Here is a 14,664-nt window from a genome sequence, read left to right as displayed (position 1 = left end):
GAGATTTTAAAGTTGTTTTATGCTACCTGCTCCACGCTGTCTATTTATCATCATCATCAGGAGCATCCCTTTGCATCATGGATGTGCAGCCGAGGCAGCGATCTGCAGTTAATGCACAAACACACTACGGGTTCATCCCCCGAGTTCGCTGATGTTTTTACGCTTGAATGATTCTCAGGTAATTGGTAAATGGCTAAATAGATTAAAAAAAATACCGGCGGCCACCAGCGCTGCCCCTCCGCCTCCAAGTAGATACACGTATGGTATCCATTTAAAAATTCCACGTCAGCTTGTACTCAAGTTACTGCACTCACAAGATTCAGGAAACATGACCTCTGACCTTGAGGTCACCGGGATTCAAACCCGACTGTGATTTTTTTTTTTGTAGATGAACCAATGGTATCTCCCACACACACACACACACACCACTTTTCGATTAACACCTGGACACTACAGCTTCTTGTAACATCCACTTCAGCTTTTCTTTCCACACACTATTTTGTTGGAGTGGAAAGATCTTGGATCATTTTGACCCTCTAAGTTGTGTTTGTGAAGAAATGACAACTGTCATGAATACAAACCTGCGATCACAGTGCATACCTTCTTGTATTGATGGGGCGTGCAGCATTTGTTTATAGTAGGAGTAGTATAGTCCACACTCTGTCCGAAAGGAGATCTCCCTCTCCACTTCCTGAAAATAAAAAGAAGGATTTTAGTTTCATGAAAGCAAAGACTTCTGTTCTCTGTAATATGGAAAACAGATATCCTGGCAAGACATGACAGAAACATGGAGGATAAAGGCAAAGCAGCTAATACACTCATAATCCTCTCCAGTAATAATCAGACAGGTAACACAGTGTGTGAGTGCGTGCTTGGAGGATGTCTTCCCAAGAGACTTCCTGCTCGTCATGCGTGATTACTGCTCCTCGGGGGGGTAAGAGGAGAGAGCAAACGGCGAACAACCAGCTGTGGAATATTAAGCCAATCATTAATCTATCATATTTAGTCTGCAAATTGTTTTTGCAACTGTGCTTGACAAAAAGAAAAGCTTTGATTTTAGCTACTCATTTCTTCTAAAACTCACTGAAAGTCTGTCAAATTGTTTCTCCAGATTTACTGCAGCCAAATCCGGTCCAAGCAATCTCCAAATCCTCCGCTTGTTAAAAACCAAAGCATGTTTCCGAGTATTGCTGCAAAGCATTTTATCTGATATTTTTCCAGTAACAACTTCCAGTAATAACTAAAACCTCACAAAAAGACTATAAAATTAGAAATGTATATAACATCTGTCCATTAAAACCAATTCATCAATAGAAAGGATTTTCCAATAACAACGTTCAATTTCTAACATTCATACAAACTTGTACATAAAATGTTCTGTATTCTGAACATATTTCACGCATTTCAGAGGAGAAAGATCCTAATTTAAACAGCCTGGCTCATTCTGCGGTCCTTATATCTGACAAATCATCATAACCAGTCTGTGGAAACCTGAGAGCAGTTATTTGTTCTGTAGCCATCAGGGAGCAACAGGACAGGGGATCCCAATCAGATCGCCCACCGAGGCAGGTGTTCCCACCAGTTAATTAATGTCATTTACTTGGTTGAAACCATTAGCTGATTAACAGAGTGTAAATCAGCATGGGTCTGCCTCCTGAGCAGAACAGCAGAAAACCACTGGTTCATGCACATATGATCAGCTGCAAAAAATTTAATCCGCATTTGGACGAGCCTCTGGAAGAAAAGACGGGACAGATTCTACGAGCACAGGGACGGCCCTGAGCGCAAGAACGATGAGGAGGGCAGCGAGCGTTTTTAACCTCGGGACTCTCTGCAGCCACAGGCGCTCGGTTATTGTGTTCTTGTTGCTCCGTCAGAAAAACAAGACTACATCTGGAAAAACTATCAAAGTTACTGACATCATACAAAAACATGGCAGATTACAATAAATATTTTGATCATGGTAAGAGCGTTTTGATTAACAAAGGGAAAGCACGTTTCGCAACTAACCGTTAATATGGAGCGAGGTACAAGGTCAAAACATTTAGCTGCTCCACGTGTGAACTGATCCCGATAAGTCACAGACGTATCAGCTACGAGCCTCAAAAGGAGGTCAAGTATATTACTGGCACCATCTATGAAGAAGCTGTTTCAACACTATCTGCAAATGAGTTCACCGCATCATCTTTGTATGATTTAGAAGCAAATAAACACCCCAAAATTGAAAGAATGAGTTCACAGCTCAAGAAATGGGAACATCCAGGAAGCACTTGGAGTCACAGATTTGACCTTTTGCAGGGAGATGGATGGCATCTACATCCTGTGTTTAAATGAAAGCTAACAGACCGTCTGAGAAGTTGATGGAGTGGCAGCACGTCGAGAGAGCGAGCCTCCCAGGACTCATCCATACACTGAATGGATGCACGGCATTTCCACAAATACATGTGGATTAATAGACATGTATATAGAAATTGTGTTGTTGCCACTGGAGGCAACAACACAAACATAATGTTAAAAGTTGACAAATAGACACCTTCATAAAAACTTCCTACACATGAAGAGAAAAATTAGCTATAGAGATCCAACATTTTCGTACCAGGGTCTGCATGTGACCTTCTGTGAAGTCAGACGTTTTAACATCGGCGTCTACAGAGACTGACTCGAGTTTGGAGACGGCCTCTAGTGGCCATTCCAGGAACTGCACTGATTTGGCATTGAGTTGCATCTTGGTTGAAGAGATATTTCTTGGTGTTTAAGATCATTTCTAACATTTCTGAATTATGCAGCACTTTTCCAACTGAGCAGGCGAAACTTTATCTCTAACTTCAGAAAAGAAAAAAACAACAGACAGAAAAAAATAAATCTATGCCACTTCAACTATAAAGGAGTTTGTTCATTTTGTAGATAATAACAGCATCAGATGCCTGTTGCTTGCTGGATCTTTGTACCGTGATCTCACTGTTATTGGGGCCACTCTGTAACGACCTAACAACACAGAAGGGGCGGGAGCTCTGACTGTGGTTGCAGATTGGACTACGGTGTGCTGTGATGGTTTTCATTAGCACCGTGCTGCAGACTGAACCCAGGAAGCAGACTGAACCTGCCCCCAAGGCGGTCACATCGAAGCAGAGCTCGTTTGTAATGTGTTTGGTTTATCAATCGCTCAAATTGAAACACTTTCTATAAACACGTAATAACTCCTACCGTGAGCTGCGAGAACCACAGCAGATTCTCATGTAAGCCGTTCACACACCAAGCCTGAGTCAGTGCCAGCAGCACAGCCGCTAACAGCCCTGCTGCCATGAAAACGCACTGTTGCCAAGGCCGCAGGGGTGAAACGCCTGAACCGGAATGGGAACGTGAACCGGATCGCCCAAGCAGAGAAACCCCTCCTTCACCCCCCTCCTGCGTTCCCGACAGAGCGTTATGGTTACATCTGCCTTCAGACGGCGCATCTTGTGAAAGGCCATGTTTTGGCTTCACCCTCTTACGGAGCTCCATTGCCTGGGAACGCAGAGATTATCAATAAATTCTTGGATCCTTTGATGAGCTGAATCCAGGTAGATAAACAGGACGCTCCCGGGTTAAGGTACAGAACTGATCCAAATCCATTACGGAAAAAAATGTAAATGTGGTGTGTTTTTCTCTTCTTGAAGTCAATCCAAATAAATTCGCTTTTTAATCGCTTCAAGTTCCCTGCCAAAGGAAATATGCAAAAGCTTCCTCTGAGGGATGAGCAGCTACTTTCCTTCCCAATCCTCCTTTTGAGTTTTGCCCAAGGCAAAACAAGCCTTGGCTTTCCACCAAGAACTCTGATGAGATGGCTAATCCTCAATTTAAATTAAGGTCAAAGAGAATAGGCCTAGTTAACAAGTTCACACATTGCTCATTACGCTGGAAGCCAGTACACTTCTCAGAAGGCACCGATCCTCTTCTCTCTGTGTGTCTGTGTTACCATTTCCTCCTTATGGGTCTTTGAATAACTCCCATCTCTGTTATGTGATGCACGAAAAATCCAAGCCAGGGTCCATCCAGCATTTCCTCTGCTCTATGTCTGCCAAAGCCTAAATACGAAGTGGCCTCTGCCTCCATCGAACGCAGCCGGCAACTTCAGAACAAAAAGCAAAGAGAAAGACTAAACCCTGCGAACAACAGGACAGGCTGTGGATAACTGCAGCAGCCAGAGGGAGGGAGGGAGAAGCGAGTTGACTACTGGTGACCCCTCGTCTATAAAAGCACACGTGCTTACAGGAAAAGAATAAGGAGAATAAGTGGGGGTGGGGAAACATGGGAACATCGTTCGGAAAATGCAAGGAACAGTTGTCGGAAGGTTTGTGGATCTGTGCGCGCGTCTGAAATAAACCCAGGCGCTGCGGCCGGCACGGATGTGACCTCACACCTGATGAATTCAAGAGGCCAGATTAAGCCAGCTGTCTCGCTACATAAGAGGACAAGAGATAATAAGCACTGTAAGGGTATGAGCGTGAACGAGAGAGAAAAAATCCTCCAGACCCTTTCACCTCAGGCTAACTCTGATAATACATTCCCTCAACAGCATGCTGGGTGAGGAAACCACATATGAGATTATTAAAAGCAGTTCCCTTTCTGTGAAGCTTCTCCACAGGCCGCCGTGCTCCGATACCATCAGTCACGTAGGGTCAGGTCAGGTCAGGCAGCAGCACTGATCAGGCGGGACTCCCAAATCCACAAATTACTTTCCAGCATGTTTCACAGTTCTTTCCAGCCTACTTGACCTGAAGACACTTCAGACAATGTGTGTGTGCGCGTGTGTGTGCATGAAACAGTAAATGGGAGAATAAAAGTGAGAGAGATGGGGGGGGTCTCTGAAGGCAGGAAATTAAATATATCCATCCAGACGGCCCAGAGAGCAACAGGAAGCAGTTCAGGGTAAAACCAGGTGCACAAAACACAATTTTCTGTGCCTTGGAAACTTCTTTTGGATAATTCAGCATGTTCTTCTGTCCGCACAGCTAAATTTAAACATTTGAATTTGAAAGTCATTTCCCTCTGTTTGGGTCTCCACACAAACTGAGCTGGTAGTTTTTGTGGTTTTCTTTCATTTCACAACCACAATCAGGGTTCAACAAAACTAGTAGTAATGATTAAAAAGAACAAACGCTGGCTGATGGATCTTAGTTTTCATTTCTTTGCCATAATCTTTACATTTGGCAGATTTCTTTTAGCAGCAATACCTGCAGCACAGTGAGTGTTTAGTCCACTTCACTTAAATGAAAGCCTTAGTTCCTAATTATCTTTCTGATAGAAGCAAAAATAAATCTACTAATTTTACTGGTATACATTAACATTAAAAGGCCAATCCTGCTGCATAACATGCAGTGCAATAGTGAGAAGACTACATGACTCCATGAATATACGTGTGACAGTACACAGATATACAAAACACAATCAGCAAAGAGACATGTGATGCATAACGCCGTAAGGTCATAGGCTACCATCACTACCTGCAGCCTGAGACAGGTGAGTCTGAGTCTGTCAAACTTTGTCACAACATCTTCCTGATCAGCCTACCGACAGAGGAACAGACTATGGGAGGGACTGAGCGAGGACACTACTAAATTTCATTCCCTGAGACAGATTAAAAAATTTAAACAAATCAAAAAAATATATCTGAACAAGTCACCCAACTAAAAAGCTCTGGAGATGAAAATTAAAGCCAAAGCAAAAGTTTTTAGAACAAACAAACAAACAAAAAAAAACTGCCGTTCCCCTGATGGCCACCTGAGGTTGGCTCCTACAGCGAGTCCATCCTCATGCACTCTCATTTTAAAATATCCAACTTTAGAGGATTGAAAGGTATATCTGCAGCATGGGACCAAAACAGTTTTGGACATAGTTGACAGCTTCCTGTGATTTTCAACTGGACAAGGTAGTTAGGGGCGTGGCCACATTGATTTATAGCACAGGAAGCTGTAACTGATCAGCGTCGACTAGGCCTCATTCACTAATTCTCGTGATTGAACCAGAACTCTTCACTGTGTTTCAGCTATTGGTATTTTTTAGCATGTTTGCTAATATATTTTTGATGAGATTCTAGTATTTTATTTATCAGTTAATTCATCCTTTAACTAATTCGCCAGTATGTGTGTGTGCACATTCCATCAGTTTAGGAACGTAGCCTGCAACAGCCCTAAACACCATAAACTGATACATCCATCCATATTAGCTGTTCTCATGAGCTCAGTGAATTCCAGGGTGGTGATAGGCCACCTGTGCAACAAGTCCAGGTATGAAATTCCTCGCCACTAAATGCTCCGCAATCAACTGTTAGTGGCCACGAAGGCAATGTAAACTCACAGCGCAGGGTCAGGGGATGCTGAGGCACATAGTGCGCAGAGGTCACCAACTTTCTGCACAGTCAGTCGCTGCAGACCTCCGAACGCCATGTGGCTCAAGAGCAGTGCATAGAGAGCTTCATGGAATGGGTTTCCATGGCCAAACACCTGCATACATCAGCAAGCACAATGCAAAGCATCAGGCGCAGTGGTGCAGAGCTGGGAATGCAGCAAAGGGTGGTCCAACATCACATGAACCCCTATGGAGTAAGAATGGGATGTCACTCAGCCTGATATATACGTGTGAAGGCAGATGAGCGAATCATTTTGGTAATATAGTGTATAAAGTACACCCGCTATCTTCACCGCATGTCTGTGGCAACTTTGTGAGATAGTTTTGCTGAAATAAAACGAGACACAAGCCTGTCTGTCTTCTGCGGTTCTTTGTTAAAGGTAATCACAGCATTTTCTTTCTCTAGAAATATATGCGTCATCGCAGCTCATCTGCCTGACATCCAACTCTTTCACGGCAGTAATAAACTAATCATGCTTCACTTCACCCCTAGCATTAGATGTATAGGAACTATTACTGTAGCTTAAAGTAAGCTACATCTGGGCACCAGTTTAGCTCGCAGGTGACCACATGCCGCAGGGCTAAATGCAGCAGCGCAGGTTCAACTCCAACCCAAGGGCCTTTGCTGTTGCTCTCTCCCCATTTTTTCTATCTAATGTTCAATTTATTACATAATAAAGGCCAAAAATTAACTAATATATGGTGAAGCTTACCATCTCCTCTATCATCTATTGATACTTTGTAGGTGTTACTTTCTCTGAGTGATTGCTGGATAACGTTTTAAGCTATATCTATAATTTTGTCAGATGTCCGTTATAAAATCTGCATCGCTCAGACTGAGTTAGTTGAAAATGGCATTCACACCTGTGTGTCCAGTGTGGACAGATCTGTTAATGCTGGCTGTGAACACTGCCCGAGGGCATTTTTATACAAAAAAGAACGCCAGAGATGAAAAGTGTTTATACCAGCGAGTCAAAAGCCAGCAGTCCTATTGAATGGAGATATTTAATATCATACATCATCATAAATACGAGGCCAACAGAATATCATTGATGGTCTCCTCCAAAAAAAGGCCTAAGTTGTTCAAAGTTTGTTGCAGAGACAGTGTGAAGAGCAGAGCTTGAAAGAAAATATCCAGGGTAGGTTTTCACCTCCACACAAGCGAGAGATGATTGTGAATGTTAGGCTGTTGGTTTCAGAAAGTTAGAGAAACTGTTGGACATCAGCAGCAGAGACTACTTATGCATTTTCATGTTCCCAGACAGTCTCCCTAAAAAACACTGAATGTTTTAATGCTGAGCCACAGCCACGTTTTTAATGTAACCGAGCAGATTCGGTCTGCTCTGTGCGAACATAGACTCAGGCGCAGGCTTTGATTGCATTAACAGAAGGAAACAGTTCACATATGCATGCAGTGTGCGATGATGTCAGCCAGGAGCCCACTTATTTGTGGGAACATTTCAGGGAGATGTTCTCCAGGCCTGTAAAGTGACCTGCATTTATTATGAATGAACACATCTGTCTGCTCCCCTTCACACACACAAACAGATAAAAAAGTCCGCGCTGGACCGCAAACTGTGTCCACACGGATTCTGATCAATTAACTCAAAGTGCCGCTTTGTGTCCCTGTGACAGAAGCCCACAAATTACCGTGAGCACGGCGGAGCTATACGCGGGCAAGATGCATTTCACATTTTCATGAGAAACAGAATAAGCACCTGGCTGGCCATGCAGGCAACCAACAGAGGAAGTAAACTGATGACGCAGTCTCGTCTGTTCTACACAAAGAGATGAGTCGTCCTGTGATTGGGATAGAGCTTCAGAACCAGACGTGTCTCTGGTGTCAGGTTATGATTCAGTAGTCCCTGTGGGAAGCTCCCACTCTAAAGAGATTTACAGAAAACCAAACGGTGCTTTATCTTCAGCCTTCTCTTAATAACTTCCACATGCACATAACAGTCGGCTTTCATGCAAACCAACCTGCAACTTTAGTCAAAGGAAGGCAATAAATTCATGAACCAAACATTTATCTCCAATTTGTTTTCATGGGTAAGTATAAAGATATTTCTAACAATGTTTCAAAAGTCCACATTACTCTTTGCATTTTTGTCTTTAATGCTTAGTTATGAATAAAATGCATTTGGACATTTTTGTAGTTTACAAGTAGCATCATGACAGAGTTGAATGTGGGAACCTTTATTATTGACAGTTTTACACTGAGGGGACTCTGAACACTGAAGTCTGTCAGACACAGACAGCTGGAGGCACCGTGGACAATTACTGGTTTCCATTATACTTCTTTGAAGTCCACCTGAGAGGCACATGTGTACTTGATACAGTGCTTAACAAATTTATTAGACCACCACCCAATGTAAGGTCTGTGCCACAGCTGCCCTAAATTACCAGTAACTGGGTCATTCCATCTCAAAACAATACGGGCCTTAAACCTCCAACTGTTATGGTCCAAAGACTGGACATTTATAATGACTGCTTCAAAATGTTGGCTTCATGTATCAAATCATTTGCAAGATTTTTTTTTAATAGGTTTTTGACCCACTTTAAGGTCTTCAACATCTGGCAATGTATCAATATCTCAAAAACTCAAAAAATAAAGCCCCCCTCCTCGAGTTTGGTTCTGTCTGAGGTTTCTTCCTGTTAAAAGGGAGTTTTTCCTTCCCACTTTCACCAAGTAATGCTCTGTTTGAATGTTGTCCCGTATTGAGCCTCTGTATTAAGGTCTTTAACCTTGAGTATAAAGGACTTTGAAGGGACTGCTGTTGTCCCGTCACTGTCCCGAATCTGATAGTGAAATTTAGATCACCTGGACTACAGCGAGCTCGCCCTGTGATCGCTGAATCAATTCATTCTTGAGTCCAGATGCCAGATTTGCAGAGATTTCATCAGCGTGTTCAACATATTTTACCTTCATTTGTTTTTCTCCTCTGCTATGTCAAAAATGTATAATTACACACATAATGGCCTCGTTAATGTCCCCAATTACTGCAATAATAGAATTTCCTACAAGTATCCTGTAGCTAACCACAAGCAGATGCTAACGTTACACCACATTCTACAATGTAGAATACTCTTTTTTCCTATTTGCTATTTTTCAGTAATGAACACTCAAAGGTTACTTAGAAACAATGAGCTTGTTAGAAGAAACAATGTCTCAGATTGTGGTTTTGACTTACATAGCTGCGCATCTGGTAGTTCAACTTTCCATCCCTCCCTGTGATAAACAACTTCAGAGCAATTTTCACGCAAAATATTAACCTGCAGTGTTTTCACTTCATATGTAAAAGTAGATTACAAAACCACAAAACACACCACTCCAAAAAAATATAATGTTCTTGCGTCAGTTGCTGCAGGAAAACAAATGATTCATACTGCATCACTTAATGATGCAAAGACAATTTATGGCAGCAGCATTGATTCACACTTTGCCCCAGTTTTAGTACTAATCTGCCATGTCACCTAGTTTGAAATCTGCTATGTAGATCTCAGCCAGAACCAGAGCGCTGCTGACGCTCTAAAGGGGGGGAATTATAAATGACATCACATTTGGCAGAGCACAATGTTCTGTTGCTGTACAACAATGAACAAACCCTGAAAGGCCTGAAACAACCGCGATGATTCAGGATCTCATGTGGTTCACATAACAGCCCTGAAAATTCATCCCATGAAGCGTGTGGAAAAGCAATCATCACGTTTTAGGATGAAGTGTTTATGACGTGTTTGAAGACCATTTTAGGAAGAAAACTGGACGAGGGGATGTCCCTGGCACTGATGTCGAAGCTACGTTAGATAAGCGCAAAGCGCGTGTGGAAATTTTTAGCTTAACGGTCACACCGTGTGACACTTTTCCATCAGTTAATATCCACATCTGTGATGTGGTTAATGAATCGTGCACATGGATGTCAAATCCTCAGATAACTTTGTTAGACAAGTGCCAAATACATCAATCCAGGCAGCTTTACTGCTTTTTAACAAGAGCTTTATAAAATTTAAACAGCGCCACGCATTTCCAACTTTTCCAGCTCCCACTGACACAAACTCACTGGCAGTACTTTAAGATAAGCTGTCACTAAGACATACAGCCACCGAGAGGCTAATTCTTATTGAGACATCTACAATTCCCTATCTCTAAAAAAGTTCGGACATTGTAGAAAACTTAGATGAAAACATAAAGAGGTGATCTGCAAAGCCTTTAAATTCCCACGCTCGACTTGAATCTGATTCCAGCAGCACATTTCAAAGAAGCAGTGTTTACCACAGGGTTGCATCACCTCTTATTTTTAAAACTCTCGGTAAGTGTCTGGGAACTCAAACCAGAGGCTGAAAGTGAACTTCTTTCCTGCAGTTGCTAATAAACAGTATAAAAGATGGATGTAGTTTCCAGATATGCCAAGCAGCAAGGTCTAAACCCATATTTTCTTTTCAATGACCAGCAGGGGGCGACGATTGTAGCTGCAAAAAACAAATCTATGAGACAGGGTCCCTCAGTCCCCTCCTGCTGGGACCTCAGTAAACATTTCCATGATTACTTTCTGCATAATGCATAAAACAGGAAGTCTATTCTGTAAATCACAGTCATTCTTTAGAAAGGATTTGCTCTTTCATTAATGGCTTGTTTCTTCTTTCCACTTCCACAGTGTCGGGTCTGTGACCGTAAACAGTCTTTACCTTTATGTTGGAAAACCACAGGTCGTTCTCGTGTAGCGTCGCCACGTAGATGCAGCAAAGCAGGCCAAGACCAACAGAGACAGACCAACCAACTGAAGTCCAGATTATAGCTCCCCATGACCAATCACCTGCAAGAACATTAGCATGTTAGTTTTCACTGTAGGGTAAAATTTAACGTGAAACAGTAACACTTTTCTTTTTTTACTGATGGCTGGATTTCATTTAGCTGCTTCGGCTTCAGGGTCATGTTGCTGTGCATGTTGGCAGATTCAGCTGCGTACAACATTCTCAGAGAGTGTACACCTGCTCCAGACACTTCACCGGGAAAGGCGAGAGGTTCAGTATTCTAAAATATGTCGAAAACAGCACACATTTTCAGACAGTCTCTTCTAAAAAGGCACTTGTGGCGTTCTAGTCGGACACCCGCGTGTAAAATGACAAAAATGATTCGAGTATGAAAAAAAAGAAGAAGCTTCAGCCCCTTTGCCACCTCTGCACAGCTGGCCACCCACTGTGTGAAGTGGGTGTGAATGCTAGATTGTTGGTTTCAGAGTTATAGAAACAGCTCTCTCTAATGTGACTCCAGAAAGGTGTGCAGGGAGTTGTTTCCTGTTTGACCCTCCAACATGCACTTCATAACTGCAGCTTACTGGGAAACTTGACTAGAACAGAGCTACTTTCAGTCTTTTAAAGGTTTTAATAACACCCACTGTGACGAGTGAAAATATGTGCTGTGTGTTCCTCGTGCAGTTTCTGCAGAAACTGACTTTTTGCACAACATTGTAAATGTTTTGAATTGTCATAAAAGTGCACATCGTGATGCACGTAAGTGCGACACCCGCTAGTTTTCATTCAGTGGACACTTGTGAAATGAAGGTTACAAATATAATATGACACCAGAGTCAATCATTTAAATGTTGAAATGAAGAAAAAAGCTTATCAAGCTTCAGTCTCCTTTAGGGATGAGACACAAGAAAACATGACTGTGCATGCATAAATACAACAAAGGTGTACGATTGTAGGCTTGAACCCGCAGAGTGATTTATGAAGGCGTCAATAAAAATCACACTGAGCAGACCTGCAGTGGGTCAAAGTCGAGGCCAGATATTGACCACCATCTCCCAGGAGATGGCTCTGACCCAAAAAAAAACCCTGCAGCAAAGTGCTTGGTTTCCAGCCAGTCTCCGCCCCCTTCTAATCGCCCATCGCCACCTAATCTGCACAGGTACTGGTACTCAATCAAGAACTTGCATTTGAGAACCGGCCCACATGAGAAGCTAACATTTTGGGTGGCTTCAAAGTGTCCTTGAGCAAGACACTGAACGTCAAATTGCCTCCACTGATGTGTGAGTGTGTGTGAGAGGGGTAACAAATAAATCACAATAAAGTCCTGTGTGAATGTGCACTGCAGGCTAAGTGTGAGCAGAAAAGAGTGATCTAACTATCAGCCCAGGCATTCATGTGTTGTTTACGTGCAAATTTGATGGCCGCAGCTGCAAATAATGATTTCAGCGTTTTTCATTTGACACAAAAGCATCGCACACATAACAATGTCTCTTCTTTGAATGCAGAAATGCACAAAAGGTGTAAGATATCAGGCTTTAACCAGCAGAGCAATTTATGAAAACATCAGTAAAGCCACACTGAGAACACCTGTAGCAGGTTAAAGTCAGGGTCAGATCCTGAACACTATCCCTGGAGCTCGAGCTGGCTTTGGCTCAAAAAGCCCGCAGCAGGTGCTTGGTTTTTAGCCAGTCACAACCCGATGTGACTTTCTACCCAGTGCAACACCAGTGCCCAATCTGGAAATACTTCTACTCATTTCCACCACAAAAAAAAGTTTTAAAATGCCTGGATTGCACTGACGCAGTGCCAGCACTGCTGCAAAGCCAGTTCTGCTTTGGTGCCTTGAGAATCAGCTTTAAAGTCAACAGATTTGAGAACCAAACACTACAGGTGGAAATTGGGGATGCTTCATGTGGGAACAAAATAACAGCAGACTGCAAATCAAACCCACTGACAAGTCCTCAACTACTTTGGCAGAGGTAAAAAGCCTGGTACTGCTGCCAAAAAGCTGGCACCAGAACAGCACCAAGAACTTCACCAGTGATCGGCTCAAACCTGCTGAAATGTGTGGTAGAACTGGCACTTGCAGCTTGTTGGTGGGAAACATCTATGTGTGGCTCAAGCCTGAGATGGGAGTGCGGGGTGTCTCACTCACCATGCAGGATCTTCTCCGGATGGTGTTCAGAGCAACAGTTGTGCTGCTGGGACTGAAGCTCTGCAGCAGGAGAGGGCTCCTTCCCCTTGCTGCCCTTCCTCTGACGCAGGGTTGTCATGTTGAAATGCTGCCAGCAGAGCGCACACACAGGGGGAGGGGGTCTGATTATCCACACTGATACACATGTACACACAGGCAAAGAGCAAACATGTGTCCCAACATTACTGCGCTCAGAGCCAAAGCAAACAGGTCTTTCATTCAGTTGGGTGGGTGGGTGGGTGGATGGGGGGTGGACAGGCCTGCTTACAGCATTTCCTGGTCACGCTGACGCCAGAATAACGTGCAAATAAATAAAAAAATAAATAAATGAGATCAGCCTATCGACAACAGATTATCAGAGAGCTCTATTCATTCTACCGTTTTTAAACCGGACCAAATGTCGCGCCAAACATAACCGCAGATGCGCTCCAGCAGAGGATGTGGGGCGAACAGGGAGCCACATAAGACGGTAAAGTAGATGAGGCGGGTTTGAACCGCCACTGGGAAGCACAGACACGCAACCACAGCCTCGTTATGGTGAATGTGCGTTTCACAACACAGAGGCGCGCTCCCGCGGTGGACGAAGGACTTTGTTTCTGCCTTGACATCAACAAAAGACGAAAACGAGTCGAGCCAACGGAACATTTAGCGAAGCCTCACCCTCCTCCACAGCAGCGGCTGGCAGGATGCTCCGACAGCTCTCTCTCCCCCTCTGTCTTTCTCTACGCCTCTCTACCTCCCTCGCTCTTTCATTTTTCTCTCATTCTTTTTTTCACCTGCTGTTAAAATTCAGCGGTCAGCCTCGTACCGCACGGGGTTTAACGGAGGGGACAGCACCGGAACACGAGAGGACCCGCCTTCAAAATAAAAGCGTGAGGTGAGGGGGGAGGTAGGTGTTTCGGAGATTAACTAAATAATTACAAAACTAAAAAAAATCTAAAATAAAAAAAAATAAATATGGAATAGGGGCCGCGTAAGTTAGTGAATATTTTTACTAAAGAAAAACAAAAATCACTACAATTATTTGGAGACAGTTTTTACAAACTAAGTGTAAAAGATTTGCAGACAGTCCATACACTCAAAAATGCCATGATGCTCATTTTAATTTAATTTAATTTAATTTAATTTAATTACAAGTTTTCGGTGTCATTTGGCTACATAAGTAAAATGAAAAATGTCAACTTTAATGCAATTTTTTTTTTTTTCGCCTGTCCCATTTGGTTCTTTAGCCGTCAGAATTGTTGTCTGAAGACCAACAAGGATACCCAATGGACTTACTTTGCCAAATGGATCATCGTGGCATTGCCGTATTGGTCCATTTGGTCGATCTTTGT

The 14,664-nt window shown here is 43.0% G+C and overlaps 1 protein-coding gene across 3 annotated transcripts in view; it reads right to left on the bottom strand.

The window, feature by feature from the left end:
- dpy19l3 (dpy-19 like C-mannosyltransferase 3) overlaps positions 1-14,183 on the bottom strand; it is a 70,632-nt gene extending 56,449 nt beyond the window's left edge. For 2 of the 3 annotated variants that reach the window (XM_085409809.1, XM_085409884.1), the window contains exons 1-4: positions 13,991-14,183; positions 13,292-13,418; positions 11,071-11,198; positions 601-691 (exon numbers count right to left, since the gene is read on the bottom strand). In XM_085409809.1, coding sequence (XP_085265935.1) covers positions 601-691; positions 11,071-11,198; positions 13,292-13,409 — 337 coding nt within the window. In that variant the 5' untranslated portion in view covers positions 13,410-13,418; positions 13,991-14,183. Of the gene's footprint in view, positions 1-600; positions 692-3,204; positions 4,122-11,070; positions 11,199-13,291; positions 13,419-13,990 lie in introns of those variants that run through there. The other variant, XM_085409971.1, reaches the window with a different exon arrangement.
- Positions 14,184-14,664: the final 481 nt, after the last annotated feature.

The sequence above is a fragment of the Rhamphochromis longiceps genome, linkage group LG1 (genome assembly GCF_057381845.1).
Source record: "Rhamphochromis longiceps isolate RC_006_pf linkage group LG1, R_longiceps_female_GT1.1, whole genome shotgun sequence".
Taxonomy (NCBI): Eukaryota; Metazoa; Chordata; class Actinopteri; order Cichliformes; family Cichlidae; genus Rhamphochromis; species Rhamphochromis longiceps.
This window is presented reverse-complemented; position numbering and strand designations above follow the sequence as displayed.